Source organism: Carcharhinus amblyrhynchos, chromosome 30, assembly GCF_965287045.1.
Source record: "Carcharhinus amblyrhynchos chromosome 30, sCarAmb.v2.hapA, whole genome shotgun sequence".
NCBI lineage: Eukaryota > Metazoa > Chordata > Chondrichthyes > Carcharhiniformes > Carcharhinidae > Carcharhinus > Carcharhinus amblyrhynchos.
Window position 1 is genome coordinate 3,219,767 of NC_137353.1, and position 24,181 is coordinate 3,243,947.

At 42.6% G+C, this 24,181-nt stretch overlaps 1 protein-coding gene across 3 annotated transcripts in view; it reads left to right on the forward strand.

Annotated features, from left to right (window-relative positions):
• Positions 1 to 3,732: 3,732 nt before the first annotated feature.
• The window catches only part of LOC145360048 (solute carrier family 35 member E2A), a 34,846-nt gene continuing 14,397 nt past the window's right edge, over positions 3,733 to 24,181 (forward strand). The window contains exons 1-4 of one of the 3 annotated variants that reach the window (XM_080214954.1): positions 3,733 to 3,919; positions 18,939 to 19,473; positions 22,313 to 22,448; positions 23,382 to 23,509. In XM_080214954.1, coding sequence (XP_080071080.1) covers positions 19,152 to 19,473; positions 22,313 to 22,448; positions 23,382 to 23,509 — 586 coding nt within the window. In that variant the 5' untranslated portion in view covers positions 3,733 to 3,919; positions 18,939 to 19,151. Of the gene's footprint in view, positions 3,920 to 4,527; positions 4,931 to 18,938; positions 19,474 to 22,312; positions 22,449 to 23,381; positions 23,510 to 24,181 lie in introns of those variants that run through there. The other 2 variants (XM_080214955.1, XM_080214956.1) reach the window with 2 other exon arrangements.

A 24,181-nucleotide genomic window follows, 5' to 3' on the forward strand; every position in this document is an offset into this window, starting at 1 on the left:
GGTTGGTAACATTTTAAAAATTAATTTTTAGGGTGTAGGCATTCCTGGCTAGGTCTGCATTTATTGCCGATCACTAGTTATCCCTGAGAAGGTGGCAGTGAGTTACCTACTTGAATTACTGCAATCCCTGAGATGTACATACATCCTCAGTGCTATTAGGCAGGGAGTTCCAGGATTTTGACCCAACAATAGTGAAGGAATGGCACTACATTTCCAGGATGGTGAGTGACATCGAGGGGAACCTCCATGTGGTGGTGTTCCCAGAAATCTGCTGCTATTGTCCTTCTAGATGGTAGTGGTCATGGGTTTTGGAGGTGCTGTCTAAGGAACCTGCTAAGGTGTTGCTGCAGTGCATCTTGTAGAGAGTACACACTGCTGTCACTGTGCATTGCTAGTGGAGGGATTGACTGTTTGTAGAAGGAGTAGCAATCAAGTGGGCTGCTTTGTCCTGGATGGTGTCAAGCTTCTTGAGCATTGTTGGAGCTGCTGGCATGGGGGCCTGATGGCATTTTTCCTAGGCTGCTCAGGGAGATGAGAGATGAAATTGCTGGGCCTCTGACGCAAATCTTTGTCTCTTCTTTGGACACAGGAGAGGTCCCAGAGGACTGGAGGATAGCAAACGTGGTACCGTCATTTAAAAAGGGTAGTAGAGATAACCCGGGTAATTATAGGCCGGTGAGTTTGATGTCAGTGGTAGGGAAGTTGTTGGAGAGGATTCTTAGAGATAGGATGTATACGCATTTACAGCATGGCAATCTGATTAGTGATAGGCAACATGGCTTTGTGAAGGGGAGGTCACGCCTTACGAATCTGATAGAATTTTTTGAAGAGATGACACAAATGGTCGACAAAGGACGAGCCGTGGATGTCGTCTATATGGATTTCAGTAAGGCGTTTGACAAAGTCCCTCATGGTAGGTTGGTGGAAAAGGTTAAGGCTCATGGGATACAAGGACAGGTGTCTAGATGGATTGAGAACTGGCTTGGTGACAGGAGACAGAGAGTAGTAGTGGAAGGGTCTTTTTCTAGCTGGAGGTCTGTGACTAGTGGTGTGCTGCAGGGCTCAGTACTGGGACCTTTGCTATTTGTAATATACATAAATGACTTGGAAGAGGGAGTAACTGGTCTGATCAGCAAGTTTGCAGATGATGCGAAGATGGCTGGACTTGCTGATAGTGATGAGCAGTGTCAGGCAATACAGCAGGATATAGATAGGCTGGTAAATTGGGCAGAGAAATGGCAGATGGAATTTAATCCAGATAAATGCAAGGTGATGCATTTTGGAAGAAATAATGTAGGGGGGAGTTATACAATAAATGGTAGGACTATTAAGAGTATAGAAATGCAGAGGGACCTAGGGATGCAAGTGCACAAGTCCTTGAAGGTGGCAGTACAGGTGGAGAAGGTGGCGAAGAAGGCTTATGGTATGCTTGGCTTTATAGGGAGGGGTATAGAGTATAAAAGCTGGCGTCTAATGTTGCAGTTGTATAGAACGTTGGTTAGACCACATTTGGAGTACTGCGTCCAGTTCTGGTCGCCTTACTACCGGAAGAACGTGGAGACCCTGGAGAGAGTGCAGAGGAGGTTTACCAGGATGCTGCCTGGTATGGAAGGACTGAGCTATGAGGAGAGATTGGGCAAATTGGGGCTGTTCTCCTTAGAAAGACGGAGAATGAGGGGAGATCTAATAGAGGTGTATAAGATAATGAAGGGTATAGATAAAGTGAACAGTGGTAAGCTTTTTCCCAGTTTGGATACGAAAATTACGAGGGGCCATGGGCTTAGGGTGAGAGGGGCAAGGTATAATTTGGATGTTAGAGGGAGGTTTTTCACACAGAGGGTTGTGAGGCCTGGAATGCACTGCCAAGTAGGGTGGTGAAGGCAGGCATGCTAGAGTTGTTTAAGGCTTACTTAGATAGGCACATGAGCGGACTAGAGATGGAGGGATACAAAAGATTGTTCTAAATAAGGATCAAGAGCCTTGGATGTTCCTGGGAATCAATTGATTCCTATGGACCGTCTAACATATTTTATGGCTCACTTGTCTTACGTTTGAGCTTCTGGGGATTCCGCGAATGTCTGTTTAAGTTGAGCATGTTGATTGATGTCTTTTTTTTTAATCCACAGGTGATTCGGTCCGCCTTGTTGTCCAACAAGGGGCAGACACGCGGTGGGTCGTGCGAGGGCTGTTCTTGGATGTTGCTTCGAGAATTGCCTAGTGCTTCACGTCGTTAGTGTACGCTTAAACTGACGGGCAACATGACAGCTCAGTGACTATCACTGTTTGCTGTGCAGATACATGGATTTGGGCCAGTGTCTGTGGGAGTTTGCACATTCTCCCCGTGCTTGCGTGGGTTTTCGCCGGGTGCTCCGGTTTCCTCCCACACCTCAAAAATGTGCTCTTAGGCTGATTGGTGTTAACAAATTGTCCCTAAATTAGGCATCCCTCAATCTGGTTATAATTCCTTTATTGTGGCGTCCAATAGGCATAGACAAAGGTCATAGGTAGAGGAGAGCACTCACAATGTTAAAATGGCGGCACGGGCTTGTTGGGCCGAAGGGCCTGTTTCCTGTGCTGTGTTGTTCTTTGTTCATCCAGTGAAATGAAGAATACTTCAATGCACTCCTGACTTGAGCCTTGTAGATGGTGGAGAGGCTTTGGGGAGTCAGGAGGTGAGTTACTGGCTGCAGGATTCCTAGCTTTTGACCTGTTCTGGTAGCTACAGTATTTATGTGGCTAGTCTAATTTAGTTTCTTCTCAAGTGTAACTCCTAGGATGTTGATTGTGGGAGATTCAATAATTGAAATGTCATTGAACATCATGGAGCAATGGTTAATTCATCTCTTGTTGGAGATGGTTACTTGTATGACACAACTGTTCCTTGTCACTTATCAGCCCAAGCCTTCATATTGTCCAGCTCTTGCTGCATTTGGACATGAACTGCTTCAGTATTGAGGAGTCACGGATGATACTGAACATTGTGAACATCGTCGCTTTTGACCTTATGCTAGAAGGAAGGTCATTGATGAAGCCGCTGAAGATGATTGGGCCTAAGACACTACCATCTTCAGCTGAGAAAAGGAGGATTTATTCTCTAAATGTTTCAGTTTGTCAATATGTTTTGGAATTACATCCTGAAGTAGTGACAATCTACCTGGATGTAAGCTGTCCTTGTTATCCACCAGGCTATATTATTTTGCTGAAGGGATCGTCGCTAACTGAAAACAGCAAGGCCGTAATTCTCCAGCCATTCACGCCCCGCTATCGCTGTCGGCGAGAATGGAGAACTTGACGCTCAGACAATTCTCCATTCACAGCAGCAGGACTGGAGAATCCCATCTGCGAGCGAGATCAGAGAATTCCAGCCTATTATTAGAACATAGTGTGAAAATTAAAACAAACAAAATTTCTAAATTGAGTTTGGCATCCTTCCCTTCTCACAGTAAATCAGAACAGAACAGGAGATTCTTGACAAACAAAGCCTTGATTCTATCCTTTTTCAAAATAAGGCAGAAATTGAAATAAAAGCCTGCGATTAATAGCTGTTGTTTTCAACAGTTGGATGTAGGGTTGCCAACTCTGGCTGGACATATTCCGGGAGAGGTCACGGCATGAACGCCTTTCTGGAGCTGCCCCCTCCCCATGTCAATCATGGCGGAGCCCCGCCCCCGGGCTGTCTCCTCCGGCGATTGTCGGGACCTCCGGCTGACACGCCGTAGCCCACAATGCCCGCTGGGGAGGACGTGCTTGACGCCATTGGGCGCTCTTTGTCTCGGTGGCCGCCGCGATTCCTCAGTGGGTTAAAGCGCACCTAGAGGAGGCTTTATCGTCAAAACGTATGCATATGAAAAGGGAGACATGGGCGGCGCCGTTGGGATGTCTGGTGAGAGGCAGATTCCTTTGTGAAGACAGTCAGTGGGTGAGAGTCAGGCGGACCGGCGAGGGGCAATGGCGGTAACGGACCGGTGAGGGGTAATGGGGTGGCAGGCTGTGTGTGTGGTCCGGATGTTTTTAATTGAGTTCTGGCTGATTTTCCCCGAGACTTTTGCTACCGACAGTTAAAATGCTGTGGTACGCTGCAAACTATAACATGCACTGAGGAGACTAATCTGTAATTTCTCTTCCAACATCAAATGTTGGACTGTAAAAGCTGGATGTCCTTGTGTGTAGGTTAAACCCGAGTCCTAGTGGCTTCGTGAAAATCAGTTTGGTTGTTTCCTTCAGTGCCGAAAATAATTAATTCGCACACCAAATAATTGCTTCTGATATACAACGCAGTTAGCTGTATTTATAAATGTTTTTATCTTTGTGTACAGTGATTTGAGCTAGATCTTGACAAACCTGCAGCACAGAAAATACTGCCCACAGTTGTGTCTACGTATGCAGCTCTGAGGCCAAAACTTAATTAAAAAATAGCTTTTTAATCTATTCTCATTTTTTTATCAGATAACGTGACAAGAACCTGATTGTTTTTCCCTAAAGGCTAGTGGATATATGTTATGCAAAAATAATTCCAATTCCAGATTTTGAATGGTAATTAAAAGCAGTTAGCTTTCCGTGGATTGCGACCTTGCTGTTGTGAAGAGGCTGGAACTTTCTGTTGATCCTGAGAGTGATGCCGTTGGGAGTCTTGCACTCCTGGCAGGGTTACCCATGATGCTGAGGTCAGAGGGAAGGAACCAGACAAAATCACAATCCAAAACCAGTCCTCACCGGTGGATCAAGCAGAAGATAATCGGGTGGTATCAATAGCTGCATTGATGGATGAAAGCTGCAGCAGGAGGGAAATGCCCAGTCGCCAAGGTTCCTTTGCCTTTGAAACTGGACTTACCTTTTGTCAAGGACTGTGTATCTACTGATGTGCAATGACATACCCATGTTAAAAGATGTTCTGCACCAAATGTCTATCTACAAGAAACTTATGGTTCAGGTCAGAAATTCAGGTGTTTCATAGTACCTGTTTGGATCATATGTTTTGCGTCTTGAACCAAAAGAGAAAATGCTGGAAAATCTCAGCAGGTCTGGCAGGCATGTGTAAGGAGAGAAAAGAGCTGATGTTTTGAATCCAGATGACCCTTTGTCAAAGCTAAAGGCATAGAAAGTGGGAGAAATTTATACTGGAGGCGAGAGAATGAAAGATGAGTCATAGCCACAAAAAACAGAGGCAAGGCTGCTAATGGCAGTCCATAGAGAGAATAAAAGGTTTTAATGGCCAAACGGCAGAGAAGCTGAAATCAGAGAGTAAACTGTAACAGATGAAGATGTGGTGGGCGAGAGGTAAAATTGAGAAAAAAGGAGGGATCAAATAGGGGGAAAATGGGCAGAAAAAAATAAAGACAATAAAGAAATAAAAGGTAGAGAACAGTTAAAAATTAAATTAAAACAAAGGGGTCAAGGTGGGGTAGAGCAAATCACCATTCTACATGAATTTGATGTTGAGACCAGAAGGCTGTAATGTGCCTAGTGGAAGATGAGATGTTGTTCCTCCAGTTTGCTTTGAACTTCACTGGAATGTTGTAGCAAGCCAAGGACAGACATGTTGGCATGGGAGCAGGAACATGAGTTAAAATGGCAAGCAACCGGAAGGTCAGGGTCCTGGTTGCGCACAGACTGAAGGTGCTCAGCAAAGCGATCGCCCAGTCTACGTTTGGTGTCTCTGTTATAGAGGGGACCACTTTGGAAGCAGTGAAAGCAGTGGACCAAATTAAAAGAAATGGAAGTGAAATGCTGCTTAAGCAGACGGTTTAACACCTGCCCCTTTTGCCTCTTCCATGCTTACCATCCAAGGTCCAAAACACACATTCCAGGTTAAGCAGTGTTTCACTTGCACCCTTTTCACTTCTTAAAGGTACACTAACATCACAAAACCAACACTACATCTCACGCAGACAAGCTCTGTGGTGAGAAGTGACAGAGCCACCTCTCATCTAAGGCTGACATCGATGCGGAGATTCAACATTATATCTAATCCATGAGCACCACCTTTGGATGCCTAAGGATGAGAGTATTTGACAACCATGGCATTTGTGCTGACACCAAGGTCCTTGAGTACGTGACAGCTGTCCTTGTAATTCATCTGTACAGTTTAGAAACATACAGGCTCCACTTCAGGGCCCCGGAGAGAAGCCATCAGAGCGATCTGAGACGGTTTCTCCTTCAGCTGGAGACTAGCACTAGCACCTTGAAGGAGCCAAGAGCTCCAGTGTTGAGGCCCAAACCAACTCTGCTGGGCTGGGCATGTGCTTCAGATGTCAGAGTCCCGACTGCCAAAGCAAATCTTCATCCAGCTCAAGGAAGGCTCCTGAGCAAGAAGAAGACAAAGGAAGTGCTTCAAAAAGTGCTTCAAAGGAAGTCCTTCTTCAAAGGCTTGCCTGAAGAAATACAACTTAGACATATGTGCAGGAGATCTTTACTCAAAAGAGACCTGCTTGGATGAACCTCCTGATCGAAGGGACAACTCTTTGAGGACACACTGCGGCAAGAGGAGGCCTGGGAAAGGAGCCTGAGAAAGGAATGTCGTTGATCTCAAGCCCAAGGACTGAACCCAGCTCCCAAAAGCAACTGTGTGGTCGAAGATGCAGCTCCAAGATTGGGCTCCTCAACCACACAAAGATCCACAGAACTCATGGAGTTTCTTAGGTGGACAGTCATACTCGTTAGCAAGTGATGGCAGAAGAAAAGCAGTTCACTGTATTTAAAATTAATTGACGCTGTTTAGTTTGATAAATAAAACACTAGACAAATCCAGTGCATTAGTCACTTTTAAAGTCTGACAACACCAGGTTTAAGTCCAACCGATTTATTTGATAGTAAACTCACTAGCTTTTGAGGTTTCCCTCTTCTTCAGAACTTAAACCTGGTGTTGTCAGACTTTTTACTGTGTTTACCCCAGTCCAACGCCGGCATATCCACACCTTAGTCACTTTTGACATTTTTGAGCTTTTACTTTGCACTAATCTGGGAGTACACCTATTTATAGTATCTGGCCTACAGCTAGCGTAAGAGACAAGTAAGTTGCAGCCTATTGAATATTTTTCTTTCCCTGAAAATTGACATTGTACTGATGAAACAACTTGCATTTATGTAGTGCCTTTATGACCAAAGGACATCCCAGAATACTTGATAGCCAATGAAGTATTTTTGCAATGCAGCCATTGTGATAGGAAAAGTAGCAGCTAACTGAACACCAGATATCTCAAATAACGTTTAAATAAATAATATTGATTTTTAGATAATGGTTGAGGCATAAATACTGGCCAAAACATCTGGAAACTCCTCACTTTGAGTATTTATCATAGATGTTACCTTTGAGGGCAGATAGCCATGGTTTAGCGTCTTGTACGTTTAGACAGCATCCCCTAACAGTGCAAGCTCTGGACTATAGAAATGTACCTAAGTCATGTGCTTTATTGTCTTGAGTGAAAATTGAAATCGCCATCTTACTCAGACAATGCAACACGTATAAACATGCCATGTTTGAGCCAGTTGGAAAGTCTGCTTCTTGTTAATAGTGGGATATTTGCTAACCTTTGACTTTTTTTATGCCATGGAGAAATCTGACTTGATGATTGAGGGAAAACAAAGGATCCTTGTTTCCTATTGTTTGTTTTACAATGCCAGTAAAGTACATTGTAATGGAGCCAAGCCCTCACACTACATTCATGAAATATATATCTATATCATCCTGGCTACTTTCTAAAATTTTAAATGACCTTTTTAAAATTATTGAAACCATGTCTGGGTGTGACCTTTTAAACAATAGGAGTTAATGCAGTATTAGACAAAATTTGTGCCTTGTTGTCTCTGAAGAGACGGTAATGACCCAGTAGCACTCAAAGGGTGGTGAATCTCTGGAATTCTCTGCCCGTTGAAGTGGTGGAGGCTACCTCGCTCAATATTTTTAAGACGCAGGTTGATAGGTTTTTGATAAGAGAGGGGATTAAGGGTTATGGGGAGAGGGCGGGAATGTGGAACTGAGCCACGACAGATCAGCCATGATCCTATTGAATGGCGGGGCAGGCTCGAAGGGCTAGATGGCCTACTCCTGCTCCTATTTCTTATGTTCTTAAGCAAAATTCAGAGGAAATTATACAAAGGCCATCTGCATTTAATAAGCAAGGCCTGGCCACTAGAGTCTACTCTTCTGGGACAAAAGGCTCTGCAATCTTTTGTAATTCTTAAATTTTGGTATGTTAACACACTCTATTCCTCTTCTATTGTATGGATGCACGGGAGGAGGAGGACACAGTGACACCCACCTCCTCCCACATCTTGAGCATATGCAAATAAACTAACGCTATGAGTTTGCCCTATTTCAAGTTATTATCAAACAAAGTGGTTGGGGAATACATCACTGTTTATTCAGGGGGAAATCAGAAACAAAGCACCCTTATGTTTATGGGTGGGTGGAGAAAGGAGAAATTGGGGCTGTTAACTCCCTCAAGTCCATAACTCTACAGTTTTAGCTGGCCTGGTGTCTTTTAGTTATTTGAAGAAGTATCCGTGGACAGAATGTCCTCACCAAATAGGTGAAGTCTTATCTGTTTATAGTATTCATTATATTTAAAGTAATCAGTACACTGTTTTAATCACAAAAGCAAAATACTGCAAATGCTGGAAATCTGAAATTAAAAGCAGAATGCTGGAAAAACTCAGCACGTCTGGCAGCAACTGTGGAGAGAGAAACAAGGGTTAATATTTCAGGTCTGAACTTTGATCAGAGTCTTTCATATATTGTAAAACTAGATTGTTTATCATCAGGTGACTGTTTCTTTTGTCAAGTTAGTTTTCTCTCTAGTGATCACTGGGCCATGAATCTGCTTTGAGTTTCAGATTTCTACTGGTGACACTTTTCCTCGCCTGCATAATTGACAACAGTAACTGAACATCTCTTCATGAGGCTATGAATTGAAGTTTCATGAGGCAACAAATATGTTACATGAAGGTTGCGTTCAAGCTCGTTCTAAGACTTCAGCAATTAACTTAATCACTGAGCGAGCGTATGTTGTCATATTTAAAGTGTAATGTCACTGTTGCAGTACTAAGTCCATCTGTCTGATAAATAGTAAAGTAACAGTGAACTGTAAAGATTTCATGACACTAGGAAGAAAACTGACGTATTGTCCTGCTACCTTGACTGATATTTTTCCTTCAACTAAAATGGATTAACTGGCGATGTTGTTGCTGTTTGGGGACAATCCAAAATGCCTCTTTTTAACGATTTCAGTGATTTAATCTCAAGTAGTTCATTATGTACAAAGTGCTTTAAGGCATACAATAAATGTGATTAGGGGCACATACCAATCAACTCAAGAACAGCTTCTTCCCTGCTGCCGTTGGACTTTTGAATGGGCCTCACTCATATTAAGTTGATCTTTCTCTACACCCTAGCTATGATTGTAACATTACATTCTACACTGTCTCCTTTCCTTCTGTGTGAGCAGTATGCTTTATATAGTGTGCAAGAAATAATACTTCTCTCTGTATACCAATACATGTGATAGTAGTAAATCGTAAGTGTTCCTGAGGAACCTTAACATTAACAAGATCATTGTGGTTAAATTATGTGAAAAGATGAAATTTTCAAGAGAAATAAAATGAACATAAATGGCTGGTGTTATTTCAAATGTGTTCCAGTGATATGTTTTTCTACTATGTGGCAAATGAGTTCATTGTAATAATATTTACAATCCTTAATGATGTTTGCTATCTTGAGGTTAAAATCTTACTCCAGAAAACAACATTGCTGTGCAATGCTGAGAATGTTGCTCTGTCAAGTGCCGTTTTACAGATAAGCTGTTAAACTATATCGACCTTTTCTTATGGATGTCAAAGATCCCATAACACTTTGCACATAAGAACATGAGAAATAGGAGCAGGAGTAGGCCATCTAGCCCTTCGAGCCTGCCCCTCCATTCAATAAGATCATGGCTGATCTGAAGTGGATCAGTTCCACTTTCCCGCTCTCTCCCCATAACCCTTAATTCCCCTGTCTATCAGAAACCTATCTACCCGTGACTTAAATATATTTAGCGAGGTAGCCTCCACCATTTCAACGGGCAGAGAATTCCAGATACTCACCACCCTTTGAGTGAAGAAGTTCCTCCTCAACTCTGATCTAAACTGCACCCCCCCCTTATCTTGAGACTGTGTCCTCTAGTCCTGCTATCCTTTCTAAGTGGGAAGAATCTCTCTACCTCTACCCTATCCATCCCCTTCATTATCTTATGTCTCTTTAAGATCCCCCCTCAGCCTTCTAAACAACGAGTGCAGACCCAGTCTATTTAGTCTCTCTTCATAGACCATCCCCCTCATCTCCAGTATCAGCCGAGTGAACCTCCTCTGCACTCCCTCCAAGGCCAATATATCCTTCCGCAAGTGCGGCGACCAGAACTGCACACAGTACTCCAGCTGCGGCCTCACCAGTACCCTGTACAGTTGCAGCAAGATCTTCCTACTTTTATATTCTATCCCTCTCGCTATAAAGGCCAACATTCCATTCGCCTTCTTGATCACCTGCTGCACCTGCAGACTGGGTTTTTGCGACTCGTGCACAAGGACCCCCAGGTCCTTCTGCACTGTAGCATGTTGCAGCTTTTCGCCTTTTAAATAATAATCCCTCCTACTATTTCTGCCAAAGTGGATAACCTCACTCAATTTTTTCCTGGGGTCCTCAACCAATATTGCTAAAACAGATCATCACATTAGGTTTCGTCAATTCGTCATTGATATAAATACAAGTTTTTCTTTTCTTCCAGATTTTATTGGCCAAGCAGGGTAAATGCTTTAATCCCTAATTTTTCTGTTAGTTTTTGAGGTTTGAGACCACAAGTTTTAAATTCAAACTTGTTATTCATGTGATAGCATTGTAATGCTTTATCAGCTCAGAATTTTAGAATAGAATCCCGACAGTGCAAAAGGTGACCATTCAGCCCATTTAAATCTGCACCAGGCCTCAAACAGAGCATCCCACACTGGCCCTATCCTGGTAACTCCATGTATTTATTCCACTAATCCCCCAATCTATTCTAAGAGGCAATTTGGCATGGCCAATCCACCTAAACTGCACATCTTTGGACTTGTTTGGAAATAATTGGCCTAATCTTTGAACAATTGCTATATTGTATATAGAATGTTGAAGGACTTGATCCTGATTTGTTATTTTAATATCCTAAAGGTTATACTGAAGACTGCCACATGTCTCTGCTTTGCCAGTGCTTTGTTTTGCTCATGGATGTCATGATATGTTTTATCATGGTGCTGAATTTGAATCACTGACGTCTGTTTCCGTAATGCTTTCAGATGTATTTCTGAATAACGAAAAAAAAATGGATAGAGACTTGCTGCCCTCTTTATAATGAGAAACAAACTAAACTTCAGTCAATGCTGAGCTACTACACATGGCATCCAACAGTTGACTTTTAACTCATAATTTGTTTCTCAAAGTAGTGTATTAAATTCACTGGATGTTAATTGATTCATTTATGTTAGAACATATTAAACTGATTACCAGAATGGGAGGGCATCATGATCAGCATGGACTGGTTGGGCTGAAGGGCTTGTTTCCATGCTCTATGACTCTAATTATAATATTGGTAACAATCTTGTGCAGCGTGGCAGAAAATTCTATCTAAGGAATGTACAGCTGTGATTCTGTGCTGAACTTAGTACTGAACCACAAGGATATATCAGATGTCTTGGTGTCGCGTTGACGTTTGAGAGAGAACAAAGAAAATTATAGTGCAGGGCCAGGTTGTTTGGCCCTCCAAGCTTGCACTGATGACCATGGTGCCTGACTGAACTAAAACCCCCTATCCTTTTGTGAACACAACTCCTCACTCACCTGATGAAGGAGTGAGACTCAAAACTTGTGCTGCTAAATAAACCTGTTGGACTTTAACCTGGTGTTGAGAGACTTCTTACTGTGCTTACCCCAGCCCAACGCTGGCATCTCCACATCATGGTTACTAATTTGCACGCAGGAAGACCCTACAAACTGGAATGTGATGATGACCAGATAATCAATTTCTCGTGATGTTTATTTGAGAGATAAATAGTGACCAGGAAATGTAGGGAGCACAGAATCTTGGAATTGCTGTGGCGCGGAAAAGGGCCATGCAGCCCATCACGTCTGCACCAGCTCATTCAATGAGCATTATGACTTAGTGCCAAAAAAAACACTGGCAGAGAGGAAACAAAGAGTAGGAATTAATGGGTGCTTTTCACATTGGCAGGCAGTAACTAGTGGGGTATCACAGGGAATGGTGCTGGGACCTCAGCTATTCACAATATATATAAATGATTTGGAGGAGGGAACAAAATGTAACAGCTCAAAGTTTGCAGATGATACCAAGTTGGCTGGGAGGGTGAACTGTGAAGAGAATACAGAGATCCTTCAGAATGTTCTGGACAGATTGGGTGAGTGGGTTAATCAATGGCAGATGCAGTATAATTTGGATAAATGTGAGGTTATTCACTTTGGTAGCAAAAACAAGAAGGCAGATTACTACCTAATGGCTATAAGTGGGAGAGGGGAGTGTGCAGTGGGACCTGGGTGTCCTTGTGCACCAGTCACCTGAAGGCAAGCATGCAGGTGCAGCAGGCAGTAAAGAAGGCAAATGGCATGTTGGTCTTCATTACAGGAGCAGAGATATATTGCAATTGTACAGGGCCTTGGCAAGGCCACACCTAGAGTATTGTGTGCTGCTTTGGTTTCCTTTTCTGAGAAAGGACGTTCCTGTTCTCAGGAGCGTAGCGAAGGTTTACCAGGCTGATTCCGAGGATGGTGGGACTGATGTATGAGGAGAGGTTGGCTTGGTTAGGATGTTTTTGCTGGAGTTCAGACGAATGAGGGGGGGGCTCAGAGATTTTATAAAATTCTAACAGGACTAGACAGGGTAGATGCAGAAGGGATATTCCCGATGATGGGGGGAGTCCAGACCCAGGAGTTGCACTCTGAGGATTTGGGGTAGACACAGTAAAAAAAGTCTGACAACACCAGGTTTTAGTCCAACCGATTTATTTGATAGTAAACGCACAATCTTTTGGGTTAGTCCCTTCGTCAGGTGAATGGAGAGTTCTGGCCTCAGACAGAGCATATAAAGCACAGACAGTTTACAGATTACTAATTAGAATGCGAACCTTTACACCTAACCTGCTGTTCAAGTCTTGAAGTGGCCGACAATGTGAGTGGAAGGAGCACTGATCACAGGTTAAAGAGATGTGTATTGTCTCCAGACAGTACAGTGAGTGAGGTTTTGCAAACCCAGGCAAGTGTTGGGGGTTACAGATAGTGCAACATGAACCCAAGATCCTTGTTGAGACCGTCCTCGTGTGTGGAACTTGGCTATCAGTCTCTGCTCAGTGACTCTGCGCTGTCGTGTGTTGTGAAGGCCGCCTTGGAGAATGCTTACCCGAAGGTCAGAGGCTGAATGCCCGTGACCACTGAAGTGTTCGCCAACAGGAAGCTTGTGTGTTTACTATCAAATAAATCAGTTGGACTAAAACCTGGTGTTGTCAGACTTTTTACTGTGTTTACCCCAGTCCAACGCCAGCACATCCACATCATGATTTGGGGTAGGCCATTTAGGATGGATGTGAGGAGACATTTCTTTACCCAAAGAGTGGTGAGCCTGTGGAATCCATTATCATTGGAAATAGTTAATGCCAGAACATTGAATGTAGTCAAGAGGTGGCACTTGCAGTGAATGAGATCAAAGGTTATGGGGAGAAAGCAGGATTAGGCTATTAAGTTGGATGATCGGCCACGATCATAATGAATGTCGGAGCAGGCTTTAATGGTCGAATGGCCTCCTCCTCCTAAATTCTATGTTTCTCTTGCCTTTTCCCTTTTCCCAAATAATGATCTAATGCCCACTTGGATGCCTTGATCGAACCTGCCTTCACCACACTTACAGGCAGTGCATTCAAGGCTCAAACCACTCACTGCATGAAGAAAGTCTTTCTCACATTGCATTTGGTTCTTTTGTGGATTATTTTTAAATTTGCGCCCTTTCACTAGCGATCCTTTTACGAGTGAGAACAGTTTCTTCTGATCTAGTCTGTCTAGTGCCCTCATAGCTTTGAACACCTGTATTAAATTTTCTGTCATCCTTCTGTCCGAGGAGAACAGTCCCAACATCACCAATCTCTCTTTCTAACCAAAATTTTTGCATCCCTGGAACCATTCTTATAAATCTTTTCTACTCCCTTTCCATATGTTCACATTCTTCCTAAAGAAGTGAAGTCCAGGACAATACACAATACTTCATCAGAGGTCTAACCAGTGTCTGAAACAAGTTAGGAATAAACTGTTTGCTCTTGTACTCTATGCCACTATTAATCAAGCCTATGATACTGTATGCTTTAACTATTCTTTGCCACCTTTAATGACTTAAGCACATATGCTCCTGCACTCTTTACAGTTGTACCCTTTGTTTTATATGTATGTAAGAACACATCACCACGTTCTTCCTACCAAAATGAGTCACCTCGTATTTCTCCATATTGAACTTTATCTGTTACCTATCTGCTCACTCCACCAACTTGTCTAGGTATGTCCCTCTGTGCTGTCCTCCTGACAGTTTACAAGCCTCCAAGTTTTGAATCATCTGCAAACTTTGAAATTGTCCCCTGCACACCAAAATCTAGATCATTGTATATCAGAGCAAGGGTTCCAATCCTGACCCCTGGGAAATCCCACTTCAAACATTCTGTTATATCGCAACTGTACTTTATCCCATGAGCTATAGCTTTGCTCACAAGTCTGTTTGATACTGTATCAAATGCCTTTTGGAAGTCCATGTATGTCCACATCAACAGCATTATCCTCATCAATCCTTTCTATCAACTATTTAAAAAAATTTGGTTAGTTAAATACTTTTCTCATCAAATCCATACTAGCTCTGACTAATCAACTGACATTTTTCCATGTGACTATTCTGTCTCAAATAATTGTTTCTGGAAGCTTCCCACCACCAAAGTTAAACTGACCACACTATAATTGCTGGGCATGTCCTTATAACCTCTTTTGCACAAGGGTTCAAAATTTGGAGGGTTTACAATTCTTCAGTACTCCAGCACCTCCCCTGAGTCTAAGAAGACAGAAAAGTCATGGCCAACACCCCTGCAATTTCCACTCACTTCCTTCAATATCTTTTTGGATGCTCCTCATCTCAGTGCCTTGACAATTTTAAGTACCAGTAGTTTGTCCAATGCCTTCTGCTTATCAATTTTGAACCATTCTAGGGACAAGAGTTTCCTCCTGTGTTACCATGGCCTGAGTAGCATCTATCTCCTTGATAAAGACAGATGCAAAGTATTCATTTAACACCTCTACCATGTCCCCACCTCCATGTATAAATCCCCCAGTGGGACCCTAATTCTCCTTTTAATATCTGCTGAAAGAAAACTTTGAGATTTCTCTTTGTTAACTGCCAGTCTTTTCTCATAATCCTCTTATTTGCATGTTCCTTGCTGTTCTATGAAAGTGTCGTGGGATAGTTTAACGGCTGCTGAAAGGCATTTCAAGGGCGATCTGTCTGCTAAGGTAATACGGGCTGAAGTTAGAAATAGGAAAGGATCGGTCACGTTGTTAGGAGTTTTCTATAGACCCCCAAATAGTAATAGAGATGTGGAGGAGAAAATGACAGAGCAGATTATGGATAGGTGTGGAGGTCACAGGGTAGTTATCATGGGTGACTTTAACTTTCCAGATATTGATTGGAACCTTTTACAGGTGGAATAGTTCGGATGGGACACTTGTACAGTGTGTGCAGGAGAGTTTCCTGACACAATATGTGGATAAGTTGATAAGAGGTGGGGCCACGTTGGACTTGATACTGGGTAATGAACCGGGCCAAGTGTTAGATTTGTTTGTGGGCGAGCACTTTGGAGATGGTGACCACAATTTGGTGTCCTTCATTATTGCAATGGAGAGAGATAGGGTCACACGGCAGGTCAAGGTTTATAATTGGGGCAGGGATAATTATGATGCACTTAGGTAAGAATTAGGGAGCATAAGATGGGAACAGAAACTGTCAGGTATGGGCACAAACGAAAATTGGAGCTTTTTCAAGGAACAAATACTGCATGTCCTTGATAGGTATGTCCCTGGCAGGCAGGGAGGAAATGGCTAAGTGAGGGAACCATGGCTCACAAAGGGGGTTGAATGTCTTGTTAAGAGAAGAAAGGAAGCGTATGTAAAGATGAAAGAACAATGTTCTGTTGGGTCACTTGAGGGTTACAAGGTAGCTAGGAATTAGTTAAAGAAAGGGCTTACAAGAGCTAGAGGGGGCATGAGAAGTCCTTGGCGGGTTGGATAAAGGAAAACCCCAAGGCTTTTTACTCATATGTGAGGAATAAAAGAATGACCAAAGTGAGGTTAGGGCCAGTCAAGGATAGTAGAGGAAGCTTGTGCATGGAGTCAGAAGAGATAAGTGAGGTGTTGAATGAATACTTTTCTTCAGTGTTCACTAAGGAGAGGGGCCATGTTTTTGATGAGTGCGTGATACAGGCTGATAGGATGGAGGAGGTAGATGTTCTGAGGGAAGATGTATTAGCAATTTTGAAAAACCTGAGGGTCAGTACGTTCCCTGGGCCAGATGGGATACATCCTAGGATACTTTGGGAGGCAAGGGATGAGATTGCGGAGCCTTTACCTTTGATCTTTGGGTCCTCACTGTCCATGGAGATTGTGCCAGAGGACTGGAGAGTGGCGCATGTTGTTCCTCTCTTCAAGAAAGGAAATAGGAATGACCCTGGTAATTATAGGCCAGTTAGTCTTCAGTGGTCGGTAAGTTAACAATAGGAGAGAATAGGATTTATGACCATTTGGAAAGATCAGTTTAATCCAGGATAGTCAGCATGGTTTCATGAGGGGTAAGTCCTGCCCACAAATTTGATTGAATTCTTTGAGGAGGTAATTAAGTGTGTAGACGAAGGTAGAACAGTTGATGTCGTATACATGGATTTTAGTAAGGCGTTTGATAAGGTTTGCCATGTAGGCTCAGGAAGAAGGTAAGGTGGTGTAGGATAGAAGGAAATTTGGCCGATTGGATAAGTAACTGGCTGTCTCATAGGAGACAGAGGGTGGTGGCGGAAGGAAAATTTTCAGACTGGAGGCCAGTTATTAGCGGTGTACCACAGGGATCAGTGCTGAGTCCTCTACTATTGGCGATTTTTATCAATGACTTGGAAGAGGGGACTGAAGGGTGGGTTAGTAAATTTGCTGATGACACCAAGCTTGGTGGAGTTGTGGATGAGGTGGAGGGCTCTTGCAGGCTGCAAAGAGATGTTGACAGAATACAGAGCTAGGCCAAAAAGTGGCAGATGGAGTTTAACCCTGATAACTGTGAGGTGATTCATTTTGGTAGGACAAACTTAAATGCAGATTACAGGTCAACAGCAGGGTTCTGAGAAATATGGAGGAACGGGGAGATCTTGGAGTTCATATCCACAGATCTCTGCAGGTTGCTACTCAAGTGGATAGAGCCGTGAAGAAGGCTTATAGTGTGTTAGCGTTTATTAACATGGGGTTTGAGTTTAAGAGCTGTGGGGTTATGCTGCAACTATACTGGACGTTGGTGAGACCACATTTGGAATATTGTGTTCAGTTCTGGTCACCTCACTATAAAAAGGATGTGGAAGCATTGAGAGAGTGCAGAGGAGATTTACCAGAATGCTGCCTGGTTTGGAGTGTAGGTCTTATGAGGAAAGGTTGAGGGAGCTGGGGCTTTTCTCTTTAGAGTGGAGGAGGATGAGAGGCGACTTAATAGAAGTTTATAAGATGATAAGGGGGATAGATAGAGTGGACATGCAGAGAATACTTCCTTGGGTGGATGTAGCTGTTACTAGAGAGCATAACTATAAGGTTCGTTGTGGGAGATATAGGAGGGATATCCGAGATAGATCCTTTACTCGGAGTGTGGTTGGGGTGTGGAATACACTGCCTGCTGTGATAGTGGAGTAGTACACTTTCGGAACTTTCAAGCGGTTATTGCATAGGCACATGGAGCACACCAGAACGATAGGGAGTGGGATAGCTTGATCTTGGGTTCAGACATAGCTCGGCACAACATCGAGGGCCGAAGGGCCTGTACTGTGGTGTATTGTTCTATGTTTCTGTATTTCTATGGGATCTTTTATGTACACCTGAGAAGCTGACTGGGCCTTTTTTAACATTCCATCTGAAAGGCAACGCCTCTGACAGAGCAACACTCCTTCGGTACCCCACTGGGAATGTTAGTCTTAATTTTTCTGTTTGAGTCCTGGACTGGGACTTCAGCATAGATAGAATCTCCCAACTCTGCGAGAGTGCTGCCATCTCATCCCCTGTTGACACCATGCTTGAATTTTGCCCCAAGTGTGAGGCACTCGAGGTCAGGTTAATTTCTGAATTGTGAAGCCACTTGAGATGGCAGTGCACCTTCTGGCTGAGTTATTGTGGGTGGCCAATCAGGTTGCTACCATGCTTGCTGTCCAATTAGAAATGGTTGTTGGGGGGGGTGGGCAGGCACATTACAGCAAAGCCCACTGCAAGGAGGCCAGTAGCCCTTACCATGACTACTGAGAACTTTGCTGAGGCTACAGCTGCAGCAACAGTGAAGCAATGGAGCCACTGTTGGTATTGGGAATGAGCAAGAGCTCATTAGGCCCATGATGATTGGCGACATCTGTCTCCAGGAATGCCACGCTCCTATTTCTTTATGTTCTCCCTCCCCAACCATTTCTGTGGGGAAAAGGATGGCTACAATTCTCAACCCACTAGTTTTAACAAAGGACATTTTGAGTTTCCTGATCCAGAGCACAAGAAGAAAGCTGTTAGAATCATCTAATTATGTAGTTTTTAACCATTAAAATTGTTTGAATTTTCATACAAGGTATTTTATATACCAATTTTTTTGATTTAATTTTCAAAACAATTTTTTCTTTGTTTTCAGCTGCTGAATGGATGGTGCAACATTAGCCAGGTGGAAATTACCAGTGCTACAGGAACTGGATGATGACCAAATTACACATTTAACATTAACAGAGCCGTGTACATAAACCTTTCTTGGCTTTATGTTATTGGCAGAGTGTCCATTTTGTCCGACTGGAGCATTTCAAGCATTTATTTTCAGTAACTGACGACGCCACAGGCGACTAGCTAGAGCATGTCTCTAACTGCAAATTCCCATCCTCTGCCAGACAATAAAAAGCTTCCTGATGAGAAGTCGTCGAAAGAAAATAATTTTCCAGGACGTTGTTCCCTCTTTAATAGGAATGAAAAGATTGTAATTACAAGAAGTGACAGCTGTACAGATGAAAATGTTTTAAAAATCACCATCACAGAGACTACTGTCATTGAATCAAACTCTGGAGTTTGGAGTGTCAAGGCCATGATGTATCTCAGCCTCTGGTATTTTTTCAGTTTCTGCACACTCTTCCTCAACAAGTACATCCTCACTTTGTTGGAAGGAGAACCAGGAGTACTGGGTAAAATCATTCTTTAATGTTAGCGTGTTACTGTTTTCACACCGACAATTCTGACCTAATCCTGGCTAGTTTTGCATTCTAACTTTACTCACATATTTAGAAGTTTTGAACTAAAACACTTTTTTTTATATAAACTCTACATGCTGGTGCAACCTACTTCCTATCCCTGTCCTGGCACTGATATAGTCATTGATTTTCTGAAAATTATAATTGTATATGAAACCAGAGGCAAAATAAGTGAGTTGATTTTTCTTTAAATGCTGATCTCTTATAACTTCAAAAATTTATTTCATGGAAAAGATTGTTGTAGTGTTGTATCTTTTTCTGTAGCAGTTTTCTCCACAATCAAAATGTGGAAGTATATAAAAATACAAATGCAGAACTCTGAAATAAAAACATAAAATGTTGAAAATACTCAGCTGGTCAAGTAGCATCTAGAGAGTTAACGTTTCCAGTTGATGAATCCGGATGAAAGATCATTGACCTGAAATATTGGGTGGGATTTTCCAGCCTTGCTCGTCCCAAAACCATAAAATCCCACTTCAGGTCAACAAGCCTTCCCATTGTCCGCCCCTTGCTCGCTCTGATTCTGGGAGCAGTAAAATTCCAGCCACTAACTCTGGCCATTCACACTCTGCCACTGCTGCCAGCAAGGACGGTGAGCTTGGTCTCTGCCAAATCTCTGTTCACTGCAGCGGGATGGAAAAATCCCTGCTGTGTGAGGTTGGAGAATCTGGCCCTCTGTTTCCCTCTCCAGAAATGCTGTCAGACCTCAAAATGTATTTATTAGTGCTAAAAAGACTGTGTATAGGAAATTACTTTTTTTAACCGCATGGAAATACGGTTTTAAAACTTTGTTTTGGCAGTATTGTGGTGTTAGATATCACTGGTGTGTTTTAGGAATGTCTCCTCCCCCCACCCCTCAACCCCATCTGAGTTACTGCTTAAGCAGGAGAAGAAGACTTTAAAAACACATTTTAATGTTTTTATTCCCTGTTCTTTCACAGGATGTGGGTGTTGTTGGCTGGTCTAGTGATTATTGTCCATCCTTAATGCCCATGAGAAGGCAGTGATGAGCCATCTTTTTGCACTGCTGTGGTCCGCGCAGTGTAGAACATAGAACATAGAACATTACAGCGCAGAACAGGCCCTTCGGCCCACGATGTTGCGCCGACCAGTTACAAAAACAATGACCCACTAGCCTATACCAATCCCTTTTCATCCATAAACCTATCCAGAGATCTCTTAAACGCCCCCAAACTAGACGCATTTACAACTGCAGCAGGCAGGGCATTCCAATCCCTCACCACCCGCTGGGTAAAGAACCTACCCCTGACATCCGTCCTGTAGCTACCCCCCCTTAATTTAAAGCCATGCCCCCTCGTGCTAGCTTTCTCCATCCGAGGAAAAAGGCTATCACTATCCACCCTATCTAAACCTCTAATCATCTTATATGTTTCAATAAGATCCCCTCTTAGCCGCCTTCTTTCCAACGAAAACAACCCTAGATCCCTCAGTCTCTCCTCATAGGACCTCCCCACCATACCAGGCAACATCCTAGTAAACCTCCTCTGCACCCTCTCCAACGCCTCCACATCCTTCTTGTAATGCGGGGACCAGAACTGCACACAGTACTCCAAGTGCGGCCGCACTAGAGTAGTGTACAGTTGCAACATTACACTGCGACTCCTAAATTCAATCCCCCTACCAATAAACGCCAAGACACCGTACGCCTTCTTGACAACCTTATCTACTTGATTCCCAACTTTCAGGGATCTATGTACACACACACCTAGATCCCTCTGTTCATCCACACTATTCAAAGTCCTCCCGTTAGCCCTATACTCGACACATCTGTTGCTCCTACCAAAGTGAATTACCTCACACTTCTCCGCATTAAATTCCATCCGCCACCTCTCGGCCCAGCTCTGCAACCTATCTAAGTCTCCCTGCAGACTATGACACCCTTCCTCACAATCTACCACACCTCCAACTTTGGTGTCATCAGCAAATTTACTAATCCACCCAACTATACCCTCATCCAGATCATTAATAAAAATTACAAACAACAGTGGCCCCAAAACAGATCCCTGAGGCACACCACTCGTAACTGCACTCCATGATGAATATTTACCATCCACCACCACCCTCTGTCTCCTATCTGATAGCCAATTCCTGATCCAACTTCCTAGATTACCCACAATCCCATACATCTGCATTTTCTGCAGAAGCCTACCATGGTGAACCTTATCGAACGCCTTACTAAAATCCATGTATACCACGTCAACTGCCTTACCCCCATCCACCTCTTTGGTCACCTTCTCAAAAGTGCTGTTAAAGTGCTGTTAAAGTTGCCCAACAAGATTCTTATTATAGACAAGAAGGATAATAGGGGTAATGGAAGATAACTCAAAAGCACAATTCGCAAAAGAAGAAAAGGCTAATCTCCCACAATGGTTCAGTGGGTAAATTCACAATTTAACAGATTTTAAAATGTTTCAATTTTAATTTCTCGTCAGTTCTGAGAGAAAGCTAGGTAGTGTTATGGATGTTACATTTGACCTTCGCATCCTTGAACTACTATAGGGAAAATTAACCTGATCTCCTGATTTTGACTCGTGCTGGGAAAGAGGTGTCTATATGGATACCAGAGGAGGATATTATTGAGTTCAGCTGTATTATTCCTCTTGATAGAGCAGTTTACTAACATGCGGTTCATGGCCAGCAGGTTCCAAATTTATGCTTTGCCTTGATTTAATCCTGTATTCTTGATGACTCAAGATTGACAAATAGTGTTTGGACTCATTCTTAATCTTTTATTACTGTCTGATTTTTGCAGGTGCTGTTCAGATACTTACAACCACTGTGATTGGTTGTTTTAAAATGTACATCCCCTGTTGCTTGTATCAGCATAAAAGCCGAACTGAATATCCACCAAACTTCCTCATGATTATGTTCTTTGTAGGATTAATGAGGTGAGTTGAGAAGAATAGGCAAATTGATCAATTAGCTAATCTGGACATATTGGATAGACAGGCAACCTGTTTCAGGCTGGTGACTGCATAAATGGATATTAACTAAAACACAAAAAAAACTTCTTGTGTAACAAGACCTTAGTCTCTGGAAGTCAGCTGTTACTTACCTGATTTAATAGTTCAGATGTCAAATATTCCAACTAAAGTCAGACTCCAAACAAAAATCAACCATGAATTTCATTATCTGAACTTGCTAGTTGGTAAAGTAATCTGAGACTTTGATTATTGCATTGTAGTGACATAAACATCTCGTTCTGAAAATGCACTGACGGTTTCCTTGTGCCTTCACAATATACTCAAGTTTTGCCTGAGTATAACTATACTCTATGGTAAAATGCAATCGCCCTGTCTGAGTCTAATTCCAAAGGCAGGGCCCCAACTCCAGCCTACCCCCACCCCCACCCCATAAAACAGTATGGGTGTGCACTGCTGGCCAGGATTATAATTTTGGAAATGGCCTGAGCACAATTCCCACCTTGGGGATGAAAATCCAGGCAATGGTGTTTGTCGTTAATGTTGACATTGCATCAAATTCCATGGTTCTTTTCACTCAGCTGTTGGAGTTATAGTCAATATTTCTGAGCTAACATGCTTGAATAAAGAACCAAGTTAATTATGGACACAAGACATCAAATTGAACACATTGGGAATTCTTTCCATGTTAAATTTAATATCAAACTGCGATGAATGTGATGCCTCCAAATTAAATACAATATCTCTTGAAGGCTTTACCTCACAAATGCAGATGGTCTCACGCAATTTGTATTTGTTTATGATTTATACAGACAATTTATGCCCCCCAATTTTCTGCTTGCTTTTACGTTTCATTTAAAGGATTCACTGATGTACTGTTTATTTTGTTTTGTTTTGCAGGTTTACTACTGTAGTTTTGGGACTGGTAAGCCTAAAAAATGTAGCTGTTTCATTTGCAGAAACCGTAAAAAGTTCAGCACCAATCTTCACTGTAATTATGTCTAGACTTATTCTGGGAGAATACACAGGTAAGAAATCCTGCTTCATTAGAAAATACAACATTGCTGGCAAAATGTTGCCCGAGTGTAATTATGGATTATGGTGTCAATCTATCTTGGTAAACAATGTTGGAAAAAAAAGACTTCGCTAGTTACTCAGGCTCTTGTCCTACCTTTCTGGAACTTGGACTGTACTTGAAATATTTGACGATTCTTGTTGACTGAACCACAACAAATATCTAAACCGTGGTTTATTAAATATGAAAATTTTTCACATCCTTCATATAGACAGAAACTGTATCCAAGTATAATGGACTCTGCCTATGCCTCACTTCATCTGTTACTGGAACTCATAATTTTGTTACTTTTATACATAACAGTGCTTTTCTGGCCAGCCTACTATTTTGGGCCCTTCAAAAATTTGAGACTGTCCAAAGTCAGTATTCTCATTCATGCCAAGCCACATTCACCCATCAAACTCTGGTGTTCACTGACCTACACTGATTTTGTTAAGCAATGGATGTTTTAACATTCTCATCTTGTTTTCAGTCTCCATCTCTTTGTCTCTCCAACACTCAGATCTCTGCATTTCTCTAATTTGAACCTCTTTGGCATCCTCTGTTTTAATCATTCCACTATTGGTTGCCATGCTTTCAGCAGCCGAAGCCTTAAACTCTGGAGTTCCCTCTCTGAACCTCTTTG